Consider the following 22,075-nt stretch of genomic DNA (forward strand, 5'->3'; position numbering starts at 1 on the left):
CAAGCCAAAAGAGCAGGTACAAACCTGGCTCAAAGAGAATCAAAAGTGGAGGGAGTAAGGCTTGCTGACACCAAGAAACACACTCTAGGCAAAGCCTATGCTCAAAGTAACAACCGAAGCCCTCACAGAACTCCAGCGTCAAACGGGGTTAAATTTCAAGCAGGCTGTGCGCTGTGACGCATACGTGACTTTCGTGTAACCGGCGTTGACAGGGAAGCCGGAAATAATGCCAGTGCGCATGCGCGACACGGCTGCTTGCAATGAACCCGGCTCGAGCGCGCTCGCACTCCCACACAAGCCGGCAACCCCTGCTCCCGCTCCACGAAAGGAAACAAGGCCGCACAGAAGAGCCCGGTCTCAGGGAGGTGACCACACGCTCCCGGGAAGACAAGCAGAAAGAACTTGCCGAAAAAAAGGGAAAAAACGGCAGCGGGCACAGCAGGCAACCGGAGCCGGAGCGCTGTAGGGAGACGCAGCGCACAGCAAGCGCCAAAGGCACAGTCTATAAGTAAGCAGAATATCAAAAGTTAACAATTCAAACACAGTAAAGTCATGCAAATACTGGAAAGAGCACTTAACTGGCTGCGGAGCAGCAAAGAAAGAGGAAGAAGGACTAACATTATGACCTTTTATACTGTATACTATTCCCTGGTGTTCATGGGAAATGTAGTTTTTTGTTACTAATTGGCTGCTGAGCATTTCATTATAAAGAAATGAGAAAAGCATAATCGGAGCATCCTGTCCTGACATAGAATTAGGTGCAAGGTCCGAGGCTGCAGCATAGTCTCTGTCCTACATAGGCAGATTTGGAACTTCAATACTTTCGCCCGTTTAACGAACTTTATTAACTGTAGCCCTTTATGCGAATCAAAATGCCCTCATGCCAAAACTAAAAAAAAGAATAGTGTAAAATGAAATGCAGTCAACACAACCTTGCTCAAGCTGCTTTCTGCAATAGGCAATTCCAGCGCATGACCTCAACGACAACGAGTGAATCGATCCTCGAAGCAACAGTCCAGCCCTCCAGCGCCCCGCCTCCAGTCCCCAGGCACGTCTCGCACGCCACGTTCTCGCTGCTCGAGCTGTCTGTTCTGACATTTGGCACAGCTCACTTCCGGTTGAAGATGGCGACTTCCATGGCAGGTCAGGCAGGAAAAGTTGCCCGTAACTTAGCAGCAAGGAGGTGTTTTTTGAGCAGTAGCCAGGTAAGAAAAAGCCCCGTCTGCTTAGACCGTGCAAGCTCAGCTCCCGATCGAGCCAAGAGAATGTCTTGAATATTGCGAGCACCAGAGCTTTGCCTGCACACAGTGTGTCCTTTAGAGCTCAGCTTGCAGGGTGTACACGTACAAAAAGTGTGTGCGCGCGGGATCTTTTGCCCTGGTACCTTCTGTGCACATGTGTAATTGGCTGACGGCGTGCCTTTCACTCTGTAGGCGCAGTGTGTGCATTGTATGCGATTCTGTGTTAACCTGCATCCCCTATCAGCGAGTTCGTGTTCTTACAATGTATTGATCATAGCACTGCAAATGCGAGTTTGTCACCCTGCTGGCCCTCTTGTTTTTGACCAAGCTGCTCAGTGAACGTATTTGATCCTGCAGCCCCAGGATGTGTGACCTAACTGTGCCAAGTGTATGTATGTAAGCCATCTGTCTTAATAATGTGTGTGATCTTGTGTGCCTGAGTGTGACCAGAAAACCCCAATGTATCTCTGAGATCTACTCAGCTGTATATGTGTGCGAGCCATCTGACATAGTGTACCTGTAAATGCGACCTGACCGTTACAATGGTCCAGAGACATCTAAATGCATTTGTTTCAAATGCATGAGTGCTAGCTGTTGCAATATTCTCATGTTGAGCCGTGTACACCTAGTGTTTCTGCCACCATACAACACGTAAATGGTCTCTGACGAAAACCCGTTCCTATCTTCCCTGTGAGATCCTGCCCCATTTTGATTATTAGTCTATGCTTTGCTATGAATGATTCCTTTGGGTTCTAATAAAGTCTTATTAGTAAATGTAAACCCCAACCACAGAGTTACTTTTAAAATCCTGAGTTTGTGTTTCTCCAGGCTATTCGTTCTTAACCTGTCATGCCCACCTGCATGGACGATTTGCGACTACTGCATCTTGTAACCCTCATTGTCTCATGGAACATTTTCAGTGCATTGATTTACTCACTTTTGTGAGTTATTGCCTCTGTATGTTGTGTTCGATGTAAAGTGCTGTAACAACCTACATTTAGGATGATTAGCACCGTAAAAGAAATTGAGTAGAAAAAAGTGCCATTTAAATCGTCTTTAGTGCAATTACTCATGCAGATAGATACATCTTACGTTTTTACAGTGTGCTCTTAACTCTCTCATACATGGGATTAACAAAGCTGTAGGCCTTTGTTTTCCTCCTTTGTTTTGGTATCTTGATGTTAGGCTTCAGATAGCTCTCAGCAAGGAGGATACTCGAAGAAAAGAAGGGCTGATGGCCCTTTAACCGTAAACAAGTTATATGTTTCCGGCGCAGCTGAAAGTGAAAACAAGAAACCTTCCTCCATCTTATAGTTTGCTGCTTCGAATGGAAGGCAGACATGGTGCACCTGCTGCTGAATGTATCCTTGTGTCGGCAAATTACACCAGGACATATTCAGAATATTTCACAGGGGCCAGCCTGGATCACTGATTCAGATGGCTCCTGGATCTGCCTGGATTCCCCTCATTGCCTTCACTGAATGAAGTTGTATGTTTTGGCTATGTCAGCACGTGGTAATCAATTAGGTGGAGTCATTTTTGGAGATATATGAAGGTTTGTCGCGAGGGTGACTATTGTAATTGATTAATGGAATTTGGTCTACTGGGAGTGTGAAGCTGAATCAGAGGAGGCTGATGCCCTCTGCCGGAGTTGGGATTTATGAAATGGGTACATCCCTTTTCATGATCTAGCTTGACAGTGCAGCTGTCGCCAGACAATCACGTGTGCAGCACTAGAGAGAGGCTTTGACTCTTCCCATCTGTTGGGAGCTAGGAGTACATGTTGTGATTGGATAGAAGTTAGGTTATTCCACAAAAAAGTGCTTGGACTCTACACAGCTGTGATCATTTTATTTAACTAGCTGCATAAGCTTAAACTTTCCTGGGCACACGCATGACATTGGAATGCAACTAAAGTTTCTTAGACCACTAGATAATTAATGTTGTTTTTCCCCAGCAGCAGCACAGATGGGAGTAGGTCAGTTATTATCTACATGGACCTTTAGGTCTCCTTGACAGTGCAACTGTCACCTGACCTTTTAAACTACATGAATATTATACAGCTCTTTGCTTCCAAACAAATACATATCTATTCCAAATGCATTTACTTGCAATGCTTTACATTACCATTCAATATTACTTTAAAGCCAGACCTTTTGGCATTGCCTATGCTTGTTTAGCATAATGCTAGCAGCTACAGCTTTTATAGGTCTATCTTATTATCTGAACTCTCCACTCAGTGGAGTGTTGTCAGTAGATTGTTGGCACTCTTGAGGTTGTGCCATAATCACCTCTGTGCCATTCCTGTGGACAAGGCCACTGTGTTTTATACATTTTTCTAGGATGACTAGATTTTCAGAACATAAAACCGGGACGGACACAGATAGAGAAATAGGACTAAATGTCCGATTAGGTCTCAGGGCATTATATTTCTGTGAGGTGTTCCAGGGTCCGTCTGCTGGTGGGCCTGGCCTTGAGGTAAGGGCTCTGCAGCCCTGATTCACACCTCGGTAAATCATTCGTTGCTGCTTGAATGAGGCAGGCAGCACAACAGGAGAGTCTAAAGGACTTGTGTCCGCGGTTTCTAAGAGGGCATTTTGAAAAGTGAAACTGAACATCCCTGTGATAAATGTGCAGGCTCAGCAGAACCTCCGTTAAAAACCGGGGCATTTTATTGCTTTAGGAGAAAATGTCGGGACACTGGGACTGTCCGGGCAAATCCGGGACGTCTTGTCACCCTATGCCATGTTTTAGAGAACATTGTTAATCATTTACTGTGCGCGCTTTATGGAGTCCTTGCTGTTGTAAAATGACTTTTTGTACTTTGACCTCTGTAAATTAACCTGCCATTGCAGGAACGTCCCTTTTCTGGTTTGAACCTGTTCCTCAGCAGTTAGGCAAGCTGTTGTTTGTCGGCAAAGTGACATTTGTTCTTAATGACATTGTAACAGAAGGTGGAATTCCGTTTTTTAAAATTAAGTGCTGATTAACAAATTCTGTATAATAATCACAATCGTCACCCCTTCTGATTCCTCGAGCAGTTGTGTTTTACTGAATGAGTTACATTACCAATCTTTCACAGTTTGGGGGCATTAGGTTTACTTTTTGTGAACAGACACATTCTAGATTACCCATGGAAGGGCAGGCCTCGTCAGCAGTCCTATATTCCAAAAGGTTGAACAGGAAACAAATTGGAAGCATTATTTATTTGACACGTTTTATTTATTTGAAAGGTTTTATATAGCGCTGGCTAGACCCGGAGGTATCAGAGCGCTTTACATGAGAAGAAGCAGTCAAGAAAAGTGTTCAGGGTCAAAAAATAAAACAAGCAAGTATATATACAATTAAGTTAAAAGGGGGCAAAACGCTTTTGACATGAGTAGAAGCAATGAAGGAAATCAAGTGTTCAGGGTAATCAAAGCAAGCACCTATCGCATTAAACTAAGGGGGACAACATCAGGGTAATTGACAGGTTGTATACGACTGAATATAAGATGGTGGAACAAATCAGGGCAGAGAGGAGAGAATCAACAGGGAAGAACAAATTGTCGGGGTAGGGGGGTAAGGGAAGGAGAAGGGGATGTGACGAGCAAAAGTGGGTAGGCTAAGGGTATACAGGAATAAAATGTAAAAAAGGAGGGCGAAGAGAGGACTGGGAAGAACAGAAAGATAACTAGTGTAGAGGAAACAGAAAGCAAGGTTGTAGGAGTGATTTATGGACCCCAAAATTTGTTGTGGAGGTGATGTTTTATGTCTTTTTTTAAAGCTAAGGTAGGATGGGTTACAACGCAGGTCCTTTGGGAGGGCATTCCAGATGTTCGGGGCATTTCCAGAGAAGGAGCAAGATTGGATGTTTTTCTTTTTTAGTAGCGAGGGATTTGGAAGAGAGCATTGGTGCTTCTTGTCAGTCTGGGGCAGCCCACTTTATTGAGTCTGTTAGTTAGGTATAGCGAGGATTGTTGGTGAAGAGCTTTGTGTGTGATGCAGGCAGTCTTATAAAATGATCTACCTTCAAGGGATAGCCAGTTTAAGGATTTAAGGGCCGGTGTGATGTGGTCAAACCGTTTAAAGTCAGTGATGAGCCTGGCCGCCAAGTTGAGCACAGCTCTAAGGGGGGCTAGGTGTACTTTAGGGGTTCTGGTGAGGATAGCGTTGCCGTAGTCCAGTTTAGAGTGGACTAGAAATTGGATAACCCATTTGAAATCGTCTGGAGGAATGAAGGGTTTGATTTTCTTAAGGTGCCGGAGTTTAAAGAGTGCTCCTTTGGTCGAGATTTTTATGTGGTCTTTAAGAATATTTTTGTCAAGAGTGAAACCTAGGGATTTCGCCGAGTAGGACAGGGTGAGCCGACAATTGAGGGCATGCTGGTCCGTGATCCAGCCTTGGATTTGGAGACAGTTGTTTTTGGGAGAGAAAATAATTATTTCAGTTTTATTGGGGTTTGAGATGGTTGGAGTAGAACCAGGATTGGGTTTTGCTCAGGGTATTGTTTAAATGAAGTGCATCGGAATGAGATTTAATCTTATAGTAGAGTTGGGTGTCATCAGCATAGAGGTGGTAGTTAATTCCAGCTTGTTTCACAATGAGGGTAAGGGGTTCAATTAAGAGGTTAAAGAGAGAGGGGGGAGAATGGAGCCCTGGGGTACACCTAGGGAGACAGGGGTAGGATTGGAAAGGCAGACATTGATTTTTATTTGTTATGTTCTGTGGTGGAGGAAAGAGGAGAACCATTTGAGGGCTGACCCATTAAGTCCAAAGCAAGCTTTAAGCGAGTTAAGTAATGAAGAATGGTTGACAGTATCGAAAGCAGCAGAGAGGTCAAGAGAATAAGCAGGCAAGTTTCTCCATTGTCTAGGGAGCTGCGGATATCATTCACAATGTTCAGCATGGCGGATTCTGTACTGCAGCCTTTCCTGAAACCGGACTGAAAGGAGTCAAGTAAGTTGAAAATACTTATGTGATTGTCAAGTTGAAGTAATGCACATTTTTCAAGGGCTTTGGCATGGAGTGTGAGATTAGAGATGGGGCAGAGATTGTTAGGATCATTGGGGCCAGCAAAAGGTTTTTAAGAATGGGAGTGATTTGTCCGAGTTGAAGGGAGTCGGGTACACAACCAGTGGTAAGGGAGGTGTTGATGCTTTTAGTCCAACAAGGGGCAATGATGTGGTTTAAATTATGAACTAGGTTAGAAGGGAGTTGGTCTTCTGTGTGCTAGGTTAGCTTTAGTTTACCAATGATGTTAAAGACTTCAATCTCGTTCATAGGACAGAAATCATACCAGGAGGCATTATTTTTCAGTTGTAAGTTGGAAAGGAAGACATCAGGCGAAGTTGGGTTGGGTAGGTGAGAGGGAGGATTTGGCGCTAGAGACGGAGCAGAACAAGGGCGTGTGTCAATGGCAACGTCTAGGGCATATTGGAGGCTGGGTAAGGCTAGGCTATGAGGGAAGGATTGATCAATTTTATCAGGGAGGAAGTAGGCAATTTCTTCACATTTTTCAGTTCAGGCCGTCTGCAGGTAACGTTTGTTTTCTAATATTGTTAAACAACTCTCTGGGCCTGTTTTTAGCACGATCAAGTGGAGCTCAAAAAAAAATGCCTTTTCATTGAAAATTAGCTTTTTATAAGTAGATCGAGCAGCTCTGAGGAGGGCCAGATGGGAGGGTGAAGGGTGTTGTCTCAATTTTCTTTCTGAGAGTCTAAGTTGTCTTCTTGCATTGTTGAGTTCAGGATTGAACCATGATTTGGATTGGATTTTTCTTTGTTGCTTCAGTTTAACAGGGGCGACTTGGTCAAGGACATCACTAATGGTCTTAATAAAGTGTTCAATGAGCTCATTAGCATTTTGGGAGAGAGGGGTGAGATGAAGTTGAGCTTGGAGTTTAGTCTCAAGTTCACGTGGGTGGACTTGTTTAAAGTTTCTGGTCTACTTCATGGGTTTTTATTAGCTGCTGGAGGGAGCAGGGCAGTGGTTGCTAACTTAAACAAAATACGGTGATGGTCGGACCTGTCGATGGGCATGATGTTGGGAAAGCAGGCTAAGTCAATGTTGGAGATGATACGTTGTGTGTGGCCCCTTTGCTATGGGTTGGTTTATGTCATAGTTATTTAAGGTCATTCATCTCAAGGAGGTTGATGAGGTGCATGACAGTGGGATCCACTGCATTATTCCAGTGGATATTGAAGTCTCCTAAAAAGAGAAATTTCGAGGCAGCGAGGGAGGCGTGAGTGATAATATTGGAAAATTCATCTGCGAAATGGAAAGGATCACCCAGAGGGTGGTAGCTGTTATGTAGTCTAATAGGAGGAGAGCCCTTGACAGTGAGTTCAACACCAAGGTATTCAAATGTCAAGTGCTCCTTATTCTTTAAAGGGAGAGTTTCAATGAATTTTTATAGATTATGGCTAATCCACCCATTTTCTGTTAAGTCTGTCCTGCCTATTGATGGAGTAACCAGGGGGAATGAGTAGGTCAAGAGTAGCCATAGAGTGGTCATTGAGCCAGGTTTCAGTGAGGAAGGCGATGTCAATAGCCTCGCTGAGGATGGTTTCTGATATTTCACTAGCATGGAGGACTGCCGATTTGCCGTTAACAAGCATGCAAGAAAGGTGATTGGGGTTATCCTTAGCAGGAATGAGAGATAGGACAGTCGTGAGTTGAGCTGGGGGTCTAAGCGAAATGGGTGTAGAGGGGATTCTGTTGACGCCCACAATGACTGGGATGCTGGAGTAAGGTGGGGGGGGATATCCGTTAACAAGGGCTTAGGTAGGTAGGAGTTACATAGGTTAATAAGGTCAGAAGTGTAAAGGCAGCTAAGAGCACAGTGAGGGGAGTAGTCAGCCATTGGGTGTGTTTGGAAAAGTTATGGTCATGAGAGTGACAGGCATCAGCATGTTTAGGATGGGTTCTGGGGTTGAGGGTGTTGATATCCCCTCTGAGTCTTGTTAGTTCAATGGTAATAGCAGAAGTTTGTCTTCTATGCTGTTTAGTGCCTGTACTATAAGATTGAGGGGCGGCTCGTTGAGGAGGAGGAAGGGGATGAGGTGGGGTCCTTGTTGACAGAGGGAGGCAGTTTCACGAGGGGTGGGGGAGAAAGGCCATGGAAGGGGGTTTGAACCGTGTTCAGACTGTTAAAGAAAGGGTTCTGCGTAGAGAGAGACTGGTCAGTGGAAGAGTCAGGAATTGTTGTAGGAGAGAGCAAGAGAGAGTGAGGGTTACGGGGATCAATCACTTTTGATTGAGTGGGAAGGATAACATTAGGAGAGGGAGGATTAGACGTAGAGGAGAGAACAGTAGGAGATACCGGGGGAGGGGGCCAGTGAGTTGGTGTAGGGTAAGAAGGAGGGACAGGGAGGTTAATTGGGGCTGGTGGGGATCGGCCGCAAGAAGGTAGTAGGAGTAGGAGCATAAGACCCATAGGACGGTGCTAAGGGAGTTTCAAGGGGAGGCATGTGAGTTGGGGAAGAGTTAGTGGGAGACTTTGGAAAGATGGAAGGGTCAGGAGGGAGTCGATCGATGGTAAGATGAGATGTCAGAGAATGAGACATAGCGGAGAGTGCCGAGGGCATCCCCAGCAGGGGTGAGAGAGTAGGTAGGGAGTTAAGGGGAGAGTCAGGTAAGGTGGTAGGGGTAGGAGGAGAGAGATCAATGTTAGGAGTAGGTGAGGGGACGAAGGCTTGGACAAAGAGGAGAGTGCAGGGGGAGTCCTGGGGAGAGGTAAACGAATAGGATAAGATTCAGGGGGAGACTCAGAGAAGATGGTGGGGGTAGGCGAAGGACTGAGTAGGGGAAAGATCAAACGGTCGTGAGGGATTAAGGGGTGAGAGTCCTCCCCAGAGGTGTGGATCCTCATCAGAGACGTTGAGTGAAGTTGCGAAGGGTAGGGGAAGGAGGGCCGGAGCCAGGGTGAAGGGAGATGATAAATGGGCTTCAGGCAGTTGGGTTACAGAAGGGTTAGGAGCTGGTTGGGAGAGTTGGTAGGACAAGGTACTGAAATGGTTGTCGAAAATGCTGAGGTGGTATTCAGATGCTTGAATAAGAATGTTACAGGTTTTAAAATATGGAAATGTCAATTTCACTGTAAAATGCTAGGGATAGGGTTGTTGATAGTTTGAATCCGTAGGGAATTTTGCATGATTTAGTGATAGGAAGATGGAGAAAGAAAGTGTTTTTTCATTTAGTAGGGCGTGTGGAGTAGAAAATAAAGTTTGTTTTCATTGGAGATAACAGGCTGTGGTAGAAAAACACGATCAGCGTTTCAGGGTGACGTATCAATAATTTATGTTTGCCATTTTTCTTGGCGCTTTTGGAAAGATTAGACGGGTATAACATGATCCATGAGTTGGGGCCATGTCTGGAGAGAACAGGATCAGGAGGAATGAGGGGGGTATTGGGGCAGGACATGGTCGGAATCACACTAGTACAGGGGGTAAGGTAAATGGAAGGAGGATATAGAAATATAAGATAAGGGGGGTGAATCCTGGTGGGTTTCTTATTTGTTTCCAATGAAATGTTATTTCAATTTTCAGTGGTTTTATGACTGTGCGAGCAATCCATTTTACTCTGCCACTTCAAATGTAGAAACTACAAAGCTGCATCTCTTTCTCATATCTTACTAAAATATAATGAAAGTATTGTGTCTTTATGTAATCCATCTAGCAAGCTGAGGAAGAACAGTCACAGTTTTGATGAGAGTTGACTACGCTTCCTCACCACTTAGAGAGACCCAAAAGGGTTGTACAGTGTTTCTTAAAGGTATCCTTGCCTATTTTGAAAGTGGTCTGGTGCTCAGCACTGACAAACAAAAAACATGAGAACATTGAAAAGAGTCCTTATTGGTGGTCCAGTTTTTCTATTCTTTACCAGTATAAACAAAAAAATCAGCTTGCGAGAAGTGCATCTGAGGGCTGGACAGTAGTCGGCTTACAATTGATATCCACTGTGAGAATTGGAACTTGAAAACAGCAGTCTCCTTTTTGCCCCAGGACCCCAGTGGATATAAATTCTCTGTGACGACGATCAACAAAGCACGGACATGGAGGGTTATTTCCAGCTGTTGACTGAGATATGTCAAACAGCTGCCTCTAATGTGAAAATGTGCTGGTAACCATTGGCATGCGGCTCTGCACTTCATCAGTAAAGGTAGTTTCTGAATTTCAGGTTATTATTACAATGGATTTCTGTGCTGCTCACGGCACATTTAGTCCCAGTGACCACAAAACTACCCTCATTCATCCTTCTCTATTTCTATTTATTAGGGAATAGTTCTCGCTCCCAAAATGTCTGTCTTGTTGTTTTATAGTAAGTGTGCACTTTTTAACCTTGCGCCTATGTGCACTTTGCACAGCTTTTTGTAGCTGCTGTGCCGCATGTGTTCCTCCTTATGGTGTCTCAAGTTAATTTAGAGGCATGCTAAACCCTCTAACTTTAAACAGAGTCTATTGGTTGAGGACGGGAGGCTTCTTCTAGCCCATTTGAAACACTTTTATCAATAAGATACTCAGTCCTACACAGCAGCTGCACTACTATTAAAATGCTGTAGGTGAAGGTGTGGTGATGGCCACTTCTAATTATAACTGCACTCTGTTCACAGAGGTGCACATACCCAACTCCTGCTACAACCATGCTGGAGGTTCAAACTAAAAAGAGGGAGGAGGCAACACTGGAAACAGAATAGATCAAACTTCCATTGAGCTAAGAGTGATTGATACTTGGACATTACAGAATCCCGCAGGTAGGGAGTACACCATTTATTCATCTCCCCATACCTCTTATTCATGCATTGACTATCTACTCACTTCTGGCAGCAGAATAGGTCAAACTTCCATTGAGCCAAGAGTGATCTCTGACGACTCCTGTATCAGCCTATCCATTTCTGACCTGACTCCTTCCAAAAGACAAATCTTATGGAGATTCAACAATGAGGTATTAGACTTAGACTCAAACAGGCAAAGAATTGAGTGTTTGATCCAGAACTACCTCACTGAAAATAAAATTGGAGACACCTCGGACCTCACGAGATGGGAAGCACTAAAAAGCACTCTAAGGGGTGGGATCACCAAAATTAGGCCCTCCATGAATAGGGAGGCCAATAGCAATCTCCAAAAATTAGAAAAAGAGATATCACCACTAGAAGGGAAACACATTTCCTCCAGAGACACCTCTCTCCTAAATGAATTGGTGAAAAAGAAATATGAGTATAATAAATTACTGAGTAATAGAGCAGGGATTTGGAATACCAAACAAAAGGGCATTAGGCCCTGCCAATCCAACAAAGCTGGGAAGAGCTTAGCTTCCTACCTAAAATTCAAAATGCAAAAAAAATATGATTAAGTCCCTATTAGACCCAAAGAGTGAAGCCCACTCTGATCCTGACAAAATAGCGGAAATATTTAATAACTTCTACAGTACAGTAAAAACCATGACCTAAGCACTGCCATAGCTCGTGAATATTTAAGCAACTGTAATCTACCGGCTCTCTCGGAACAGGACAAGGAAGTAATTAATGGCCCAATAAAAGCAAAAGAAATCGAGGATACAATAAAATCTCTCAAATTAGGGAAAGCTCCTGGCCCTGACGGGTTCAATGCAAAATTCTACAAGACATTTGCTACTCTCTTGATTTCCCCCTCCTCTAAACATGTTCAGCCAATTTAGTGAATCGGGCCAGATAATCGGTACACCCGCAGAAGCTATTATAGCGGTGCTACCCAAAGATGGAAGGACCCATCATTACCGAAAACTTACAGGCCTGTATCCCTGATAAACATTGACTGCAAAATGTATGCTATGATACTTGCTAAGCGTCTTCAAAAATTCATATCCAAGCTTTTCCACCCATCACAAGTGGGATTTCTGAAAAGCAGACTTTCGAGTGACAATACACAGATTTTATGCCATGCCCTCGAGTAAGCCAAACTAACAGACTCCCCACAGTGGCAATCACTTTAGACACCTAAAAGGCTTTCAATAAAATAGATTGGCTTTCAATAAAATAGATTGGTCCTATCTCAAAGCGACATTTGAAAAATTTACTCTGGGAGACAATTTTATTCGAATGGTGATGGCACTGTATTTTAACGCATCCGCCAGAGTAAGAGCAGGTAGCAGCCTCTCCACTTCTTTTAAACTAGAGCAGGGAACTAGGCTGGGTGCCCACTCTCACCTTCCTTATTCCTACTAGCTATAGAACCATTCCTTTATCACCTTCGGAACAACAATGACATCACAGGTATACGTTTCAACAACAATACGATTAAAATAACGCTGACGATGTATTCGTTATCTCCGAAAATGCTGAGTCTGTGCTAACAGCCCTAATGTCCTCAATTGCTGACTGTTCCACAGTATTAGGGTGCAGGCTCAATAAGGACAAGACTGAGGTAAAGTTGCTTAACAATATCGGCGGCAAAGAAATAATTGGCAACTCGGGCCTAACATGGCAACCAAATGTTATCAAATATCTAGGCTTGGACTTCACCAGAGACTTATTCACCACCCTACAGGTCAATGAGAATGCCCTCCTCATAAAAATCTCCACGCTACTAGACGGTTAGTCACCGAAATTTTCATCCTGGTGGGGAAGAGCAGAGACATTAAAAATGATGATCACCCCATTAGTCAACTATATGGCCAGTATGCTACTTATGACACTCTCTAATGAGTTCTTGTCAAAGATAGACAAGATCTTCAACTCGTTCCCAAGACAAGAGACCCATAATTTCCATTAAAAACTTCAACTATCCAAAGAAAAAGGGGGGCTTGGGCCTTCCAAATTTTAGGAACTATCAAACGGCATACCTTTGCAAGCAAGGAGCCAGCTGGCTGTTAACTGACCCTGGCTATATCCCAGTGTGGATGGATATAGAAAGAGCACTCATCAAAGGAATCCCTCTGTTTGCTCTCCTAACCATGGATACCTCTACCATCCCGCATTTTAAATATATTAATCAAAATATGAAAAGAGCCCTACTACGACTGGACCCAATATCAGCGGTAAAGTTCAACAAATCCAACTTGGCACAACCCTTTCCCTGAAGATAGATAAAGAAATGTTCTTCTGTGAAAATTGGTCAAAAATGGCATAAACCTAGTCAAAGAACTCTTTACATGGACACTTCCCTCCTCCTTTTCTGAACTTCCGTTACAGTTTGACCTGGACCCCTTAGATTTTTATAAATTCCTGAAACTAAAGGCACAGCTCACGTCACACTTAATACTACCCTCCAGCCCTTCGATCCTCCCTAGAATATCCCAGCTACTGAAAGCAGTCCACATGGTGTCTAAAATTTTCAAACTACAGACTCCAAATCCACATAAATCACACCTGATCAATGTAACAAAATGGGAAGCTGAATCTAACACTAGAAATATTCCCTTTGACTGGCGAAAGATACATAAAACTCCCTTTACAAACAAAATCTCTCCCGTATTATCCCAGACAAAGCTCATGCTAATTAATAGAACATATTGGACCCCGAAAGGATCTTCAAACTTAACCTCGGGCAGAGCCATACATGCTGGAACTCTAAAGTACATGTCTGTGATCTAGCATGCTCTTTCACTGCCCCATTCTACAAACATATTGGAATAATATTTACAAATGCATAAACAAAACATTTACCATTGTCCCTCCCAGGGAATTCTCTTACATCCTTCTGGGATTTTTAGACCCAACACTACCGTCTGAGACCAACCTCTACCTGTTGGACCTTATGCTCACACTAGCCTGCAAAATAATACTCAATAATTGGAAGAACTTCTAAGAAGGCTCCTTCAGAAAATGGCTGGAATGGCTGTCCTTTCTCAGAGGAGCGGATAATATTTCTCTACACTCTTCTCCCTGGCGTCCTTCACATAGCAAGCTGTGGAAGTTCATTGATGCCTTTTCATTCAAGCTTGATCCTCCTTGAATCAAACAACTCCTTGTGAAACCATCTCTTACCTTTTATTGTACCTATTGTTGACAACCACAACACAAACACCTGAAATAAGACAGTCCCCCTTTCGATCTCTACCTCGTTTGTGAACCCTCTTGCCTACCCCCCCCACATGAGTACTGTCTCACACATGACAAAACTCACGCTAGCCTCACTATGTCTCTAAAATGATGAAATGCGAATGTAATGTGGAGGTTTGGCGAGAATTACTTGTTTTGACATTTAGTCTGTACATAGGATTTGTGTCTGTTTACTATATTACAAGATTGGACGTTCCATCATGATATCCTTACAACACATCCTATGCAAACTTTTACGTCTTCAATTAAGCGCTTAACATACGACCTTACGGTCGACCTACATAAAAATGCCAAAAACTAAAACTGTACATGATTAACCTGTTTGCAATTCCTAATGCCACTTTAATTCGTAGCCTTAATGCAATTCCTTTGCCCTTTGTTTTTCTCTTTATTTCTATTTAATTAGTTATTTATTTGTTATTATCATTTACTATTGCATATGTAGCGGTATTTCACGTCATGCTAATATGTGATTTTCTGTTTGTGGATCTATGTTCTTGTTTGTTTTTTCTTGAAATTTCACAAAAAATTATTTGAAATAAAAAGAGGGAGAAGGCTCACACATTTGCTTAGAGCCAAGTCACACTTTGTGCTTGCTGCTTTCTTTTCTCAAAGCCAAGGAATATTGTTGAAACAACTAGGCACAATTTCAGTAACGGAAAAATGTATAGTATGCCCAATGGCAAAACTAGTCAAGCCTTGTTCGTATTGCATGAGCTAGAGGACTAAAGTTGGTCATTTCACAAATGCGCATATCTCGCTGTCAGCCAATTGCTAAATTTGCACTTCATGTATTTTATATGTACCTTGAAGATTACAGCTCCCAAGTTTCCCAGTTCCAAACCTGAGTCTGTGATCCAGGTCAGGCCTTTTGTTTGCATCTGATACTTTTAGCCCTGAGTTTATTATTGATGAAATCAAACTACATGTACTAGAATGCAAAGGACAAACTTGGACTGCATCAGCTACTCTTGTGTCAGTTGTTCTTTGTTGAGTAAGACCCTATAACATTGTTAAATTCAGTATGACATGTATCAAACCTTGTTTACAGAGCCCATACCTTTTTTACAGTGTTCTTAAGTACACGTTAGGCCGTACCCCAGTTAGAGGCCCCTCACCTCTTCATCCCACTTTAGGTGCTGACTTGGTACCCCTTTTGGGCTTTGGTGTGAGCAGCTAGCCAGTTTTTCAGAGAAATATGTGAAAGATTTGGTGTAGCAAAGCAACCACGTATACAGGTGTGTGGAATTTCATGAAACATCGACTTGTCCAATGCTTTATAAATCTACTTTCCCTATAAAAATCCACCTGTCCCTTTTGATGCCTTACAGTGGGTAACAGCGTTCTCACAATAGAGCTCTGCTAAAATCGTCTTCAGTAATGCCAGGTCTCATGTTATGTTATGATTTGGATTCTAAAGTCAATTGCTGGTGAACAAATGGCTATCCAGTCCCAAGACTCACTCCCTTCGGGCCCACAGGGTTTCAAATGTCAATTCTTCAATGCAATTCCTTCATTGAAATCTTGAATACATAAATCTTCAATGTTCAAACGATTCATGCATTCATGGCTTTAATAAAGGAATGCAATTGAATAATTTGTACATATTTGTTTCGTTTTAATTAGAAGCAGTTTACTTGGTTTACGTTTGAAGCCTGTGGGCCTGAAGGGAGTGCATCTTCGGACTGGCTAACCATTTGGTCACCAGCAATTGTCTGTAGACTTTTATGCTGTTTCGGACAGAGCCGGCACCAAGGCTGCACACCACAAACCTTGATTATCATTGATGTTATAAATTGTGAAGTTTGTTTTATATACGATTGCATTCCATTACTTACATTCTTTTGATGCTTTGAATTCTGTCAGACTCGGATTATGCCATATTTCGGAATGTACTGAACTCTTCCTGAACATTCCAGGGTCCTGTCTGTCTAAAATATTTAAATATTCAAGGGCTTCGTTTATGAGTGGCCTGCTAAGGGCAGTTTTTTTATCACCGTGCTGCCATGAATATACTAGCACTTTCGTTATGATGGAGTTCTGAACATAACAGTTCTGATATACCACTGTTCAACTGCATCACTGCTCTTTTTGGTACTTCAGTTTCTGAGAAAATGTTTTGTGAAATGCTTAGCAAATCTACCTTCAGACATTCACTAAATTTCACAAAATGGTACTGTAAATAATCCCAGATTATGTCGGTGGTCCTGTGCCGAGTTGTCAACGCAGGATCAACAAGACCACTCAGTCTGACCATCTCCTCTTGAGCACATTGTATTATTTCTGGAAATAACTTCATTTCATTGTGCCTCATTTTTGTTTATCATAATTGTGAACATGTACTACTAACTACTTAGTTAATGACTCGTTTACTTTTTAAAACTAGAAAAAAATGTGCAAGACCTTGGCAGAGTCAGAATGTTATGAACTTGATTCGTACATGTCCAAACTTTGGTTTTGCACTCATAAAATTATATACCTGTTTTCATGTGAGGAAAACTACTGGGCTTGGAAGCAAGTGGGAAATGGTAGCACCAGGGCTAGAAAGCAATTTGAATTTGTGAACACCCACAACTTTACATGTTAAGCATTCACAAACTCATCTCAAATCTATTCCTACCCTCATGAAAACGGCAGAAATACAACCTTTTCTGTGGTTGAAAGGGGCGACTTTGCCCAAAAGTAAGCTGCAGTTGTAGGGAAGAGCATCCCCAAGAGAGAAATATTAAAGTTTTTTAGCAAGTAATGTGTGTGTGTGTATTTGCTAACTCCAAAATGGAATTCTCAAAAGTTTGTGGTGAGGAGTATGGCTTCCAGCCTACTTCTGAAAGCTCTACCGATCTCCTGGAACTCATAAACCTTTGTGAATGCAAGATCCTAGAACTGTAGGTGCACTTTTGAGATTTTCTTTGAGACTGGAGCACCTAACTTTTATTTATTATTTGCTTTAACATATTGCCTGTAATTATTTTACATCGTCTCTCCATTATTATTTTTTTGAAAAATGCTGACATGTATCAGCATGATTTATAGGTATTTACAGTTGTTCATTATAAAACATTATAGTACAGCAAAACCTCTTGTGACTTTCATTTTTTTTCCAAATTGCAAATATTATTTCGGTGCGTTTTATAATGAAAAATAAATCACAAATCTTGCTTTCATTCTTCTGAGTGAAGCTGCATATAATTGAACAGCATTCTGGGAGCATTATCAGTAGCCGCAAATAGTTAAATTTTGCAAAACCCTCCTTAATAGTAAAGGCAGTTCCGAACCATATATATGGATTTGAACATCTTGTAAATATGAACTCATATTTTGCCTTAGCAGAAGATGATCCTCTTTTCCACAATCATATTGAACACTGTATATAGGCAGTCGCATGGTTTGTGTTAAAGGGGTTGTAGTCTAAATGTCAGGGGGACAAAATAATTATGGAAACAGCTTGTCTTTGCCTTCAAGTAATATGTTGTGGCAGCTCCGATGGAAATTTGACACATTGCTTGACAATACTTTGACTTTTTTCTCAGTATTGATGATTTTTGAGTTCATATACTTCCTGTTTTTTCTAGATTATGAAAACTTTCAACTGTTTCGTAAGTCAGAAAAGTGTGAGTTTGATGAGAATTGAATACCATTGCTATCTCCTTACACTGTCTGCTATTGGTATGATCCCTAACAAAATGTATGCTACTCTTGACAGGCCAAGATCCTCTACTGTAGAAGAAACTCAGTGTTTTCTCTGTTTTGCTATTTGTTTTGGTGTCAATTCATTGCTTATTGTGCCTACTTCACTAGCAATATGACTAAGGTAATCAAGAAGCAGAACTTGAAAATGGATTTGTGGGGGGGCATGGCCAGGCGCCAGCGAAGATGGCCGCTTAGCTGCGTACCTCCCCGGAGCCGCAGCCCTTCATCCCGGTAAAATCCGCACATCGGTATTGCTGCCGCACTCCCCGCACACTGCCACTCTGCTACGGGGGAGCGGAGGGCAGCGATCCTGGTCCGGTCCCGCTGCGAGTCTCTGGAGCGGCGCTGCGACCTCGGGACCATACGCCGCGGGCCTGCCTGCACTTAAGGTCGCCTCCGTGTGGCCGCGGAATCACCAGAGTGCCCGGCTTTGGGGCCTAGGCGGGGCTCATCGTCCGGGAGGAACTTGAGGCGCCACAATTGACCTGCCGCCCTGGGACTTGTGAATGCTGGTCGGGGGCCCTCTTCCTGACTCTCGGAGGCCCCCCCTGGTGCTTTCCATACTGTCGTGGGGCGTCCCGACGATCGGCACTCCGGAGCACACCCTGTTTGGGCGGAGACCCGGGCCGCCATTTTAAATCGGGCTGTGGTGGCCGTGATCGTAGAGGGCCTGTGTGAGGACGCCCCAGTGCTCACCATTGCACCCTGACTGCTTCTTCCTGGGTGGCTGATGTATGGGCCTAAACAGTGTTTAACTGCCCGTTTGAATCCCCGGAGGCCTCCTCACACCCAGTTCGTCCTGCTGATTTATTGGGGACATGCTCGGTGACCCACCCTGTGCCTGGAGCGGCTTGGGTCTACACTGCGCCCCACTGTATGTTTAGGGACCCACCCCTGGCGACTGAGGAGCTACAGCGGTGAGGACACTGGACGCTTTCGGAAACATTGCCTTGTCTGTCTTTCGGGGCCCTCCCGGCGGACGCCTACTGCCCTGGGACCTGGACCCGGACGGGGGATATTGCTGAGGCTGACGCGGAAACGTCTGGAGGTGGTCTAGTGGCCCTGGGGTTCGACTAGTGCGGCGCAGTGCCTGCGGGGCGCCTCCCTTGGCCGAAGTGACCGGACTCCTCCAACATGAGGCCCAAACAGTCCACGACCTCCCAGTCCAACAAGCTCGATAAATATACGGTCCAGAAGACAACGCCTCAGATCGAGGGTGTGACTGGGGGGACGCCCACCAATGGGGCACGCCCACCAAGGGGGAACCCTCTCTGGCCTCCATTATGGCCGCCATTCAGACACTTGGGGCCACCCTTGAAACCAAGATCGACAAGGTCTCCATAGAGGTCAACCTCCTTAGAGCAGGTCTTAATAAAACCTCAGAGAAGGCTAAATCTAATGAAACTGGGATCCGAGAACTCCAAACCTCGACGAAAGCACTGAAACAACGCGTCAATGACCTGGTACATCAATATCGCCAGATGTCCCTGCGGCTGGAGGATCAGGAAGGGAGGGCCCGCAGGAGGAACATTCGCGTGGTGGGAGATCCGGAGGACCTTGAGGGGCCCAGTGTTGAACTATTTTTGGAAGAGCTGATCCTCACTCACCTCAAACCTAAACGGCTGTCCATCTTTTTCTCCATTGAGTGCGCCCATCGGCACCAATCCCTAAACCTAAGCCAGGGGCTCCGCCCTGGACAATAATTGCAAAGATCTTAAACTACAGGGACAGGGACGCAATCCTGCTGACGGCGTGACAGGCTGGGAACCTACAATATGAGAATGCCACTATCTGTTTTTTTCCGGACTTCACTTTTCAGGTCCAAAATGAGCTGCGCTCATTCACGGGAGTCAAGGCAGCGTTGCGAGAACGAGGGGTCAAGCACATGATGTTCTTCCCGGCCAAGTTGAAGGTTATCTTTGGTGGCAAGTCTTTGTTCTTCACTTCCCCGGCGGATGTACAGGACTGGATTGATCAGGAGTTTTCTCGAGCTCATGACCGGGGGGGGGTGGCGAGAACTGGAGAGACACTCAGGCCGGGTCCCCGGCGTCCACTGTCGGGAGGCTGGAAGTCGATGCACGGAGCCAGCGCTCCTGGTGGTCGAGATCTGCTAGTCCTCGATGGGGGACGTCGCGAGAGACGGCGGAGCACTGAACAGGAACGGACGTATGCGGAGGACTTCTCTGAACCGTAAAGTACTTTGGGCTGTGGGGCCTGGGGGATGGGACGGGTATGCTTCTCTTTTGCATCCTTACGTGGGAGGTGGAGGGCACTTGCTCCCTGACTATTTGAGGAGCGTTGTTGTGGACTTGTAGCCGGTGGTATGGTCTCCTCCTCCCGTTGCTGATCCTTTGCCGCACGGGCCCCTTGAGGGCTGCTATTGGAGACTCATGTCGCAAAACTGCCCCTTGTTTAATATCTTTACTTCTATGGGGAGTGGCGGGGTAGTGCTATGATACTGTTTCATTCTTTTTACAACTTGTAGGGATGGGGGGAGGGGGGCGGCGTCTTGAGCTGGGGCTGGTTCACGCACCGTACAGGAAAGGTACTCATAGAAGGGAGAGCAGGGGTTGTTCTCTGCTAGTTTCTTTTCTCCTTTCTAGTTGGGTCGAAAGGCACCCTGCTAATTAGGGATGTGAGTAGTTCAGAACATACGGAGCAGGGCAGCAGGGAGGGGGTTGGGGGGGGCGGCTGGGGAAGGGGGTAGTGGGGGGACTGGGAGTTGAGGGGGGGGACCTGGTGGGAGGACCTGAGGGATGTTTGGTCTGGGCGGTTGGGATCGGGGGGAGGGAGTTGGGGGGGAGGGGGCGGGAGGTTGGAATTGTTTGGTGTTGTCACAGCTGATTGAAGTGATTGTATTACAGTGTGGTACCAGGAGCATAGGGGCTTTGAGCGCAGTTCGAAATGTCTACCACTATGAAGTGGGAGAAAAGCCTTAGGATTTTGAGTTGGAACGTCAACGGGCTGTGGGATAAACTTAAGAGAACCATAGTGCTGCAATTCCTCAAAAGACATATGCCGGACGTTGTACTCCTGCAGGAGACCCATCTTCTTGGTAACACTTGTCATGCGCTTAGCAGATTTGGTTATTCCCTTGTGATCCATGCAGGCTTTACTTCTGGCTCCCGTGGGGTTGTTATTATGATACGTCGGGGCCTTCCCTTAGTCATAGACCACACCGATACAGATCCATTGGGTCGACATGCTGCCGTCTCGAGTAGATGGGAGGGTCGTAGGGTTATGTTATGTTATGTTATATTTATTTTTATATAGCGCGCGGCTACTCAAAAAGAGTGTCCCGGCGCTTTAATAATGAGACCTACAGCAGAATAACACAACACAGTGATAAAAACAGAGTGGAAGGCAGAACAGAAAAAGAAAAACAGCCTATAGGGCAAACAGCCAAGTTTTTAGGCCTTTCCTAAATGCAAGTAAACTAGTAGCTCCACGGAGTGTCAGCGGCAGGGTGTTCCACAGCTGTGGCGCCAGCAGTCCAAAGGAGCGGCCTCCAGTGCGAGCTCTCTTTACGCGCGGCACCGCCGCCAGAAACAGAGATTCTGATCTAAGAGAGCGGGCAGGGTGGTAAAAGGCGAGTCTCCTTTGGAGATACTTAGCTCCCACAGCATGGAGAGCTTTGTAGGCCAAAGTTAATGCCTTAAAGGCGATCCGTTTACGGATAGGCAGCCAATGTAGGGTCTGCAGAAGGCCGGCAACGCTGGCTCGCCTATTTAGGCCATAAATGGCCTTCGCGGCAGCATTCTGCACAACTTGGAGCCGCTGCAACAGATACTCTGGCAGGCCCAGGTAGAGGACATTAGAATAATCCAACCTAGAGCCAATCAGAGCCTGCACGGTCAGCTTCCTGTGTTCCTCAGACAAGAGAGGTAAAAACCTCCTCAACGTCTTGAGGAGGCCAAAACATGTGCCCGTCACCCCTAGGATCTGGGATCTCAACGTCAGACCCTTGTCCATCTTGACCCCCAGGTACTTAGCTACTTGAGATGGACAGGATGGGGGAAACATGTTAATGGGCCACCAAGCTTGCCAGTCAGGATCCGACGCACACCCGAAGAAGAGTACCTCAGACTTATCTGAGTTGCACTTGAGGCTGTTCAGCTGAAACCAT

The 22,075-nt window shown here is 44.8% G+C and overlaps 1 protein-coding gene across 1 annotated transcript in view; it reads left to right on the forward strand.

Annotated features, from left to right (window-relative positions):
* The first annotated feature begins 956 nt into the window (after positions 1-956).
* Positions 957-22,075, forward strand: part of SUCLG2 (succinate-CoA ligase GDP-forming subunit beta) — a 600,661-nt gene continuing 579,542 nt past the window's right edge. Inside the window, exon 1 of the mRNA XM_078661482.1 lies at positions 957-1,205. Within this exon, the coding sequence (XP_078517608.1) occupies positions 972-1,205 (234 nt within the window). The 5' untranslated portion in view covers positions 957-971. The remainder of the gene's footprint in view (positions 1,206-22,075) is intronic.

Source organism: Lissotriton helveticus, chromosome 9 (assembly GCF_964261635.1).
Source record: "Lissotriton helveticus chromosome 9, aLisHel1.1, whole genome shotgun sequence".
Lineage (NCBI taxonomy): Eukaryota > Metazoa > Chordata > Amphibia > Caudata > Salamandridae > Lissotriton > Lissotriton helveticus.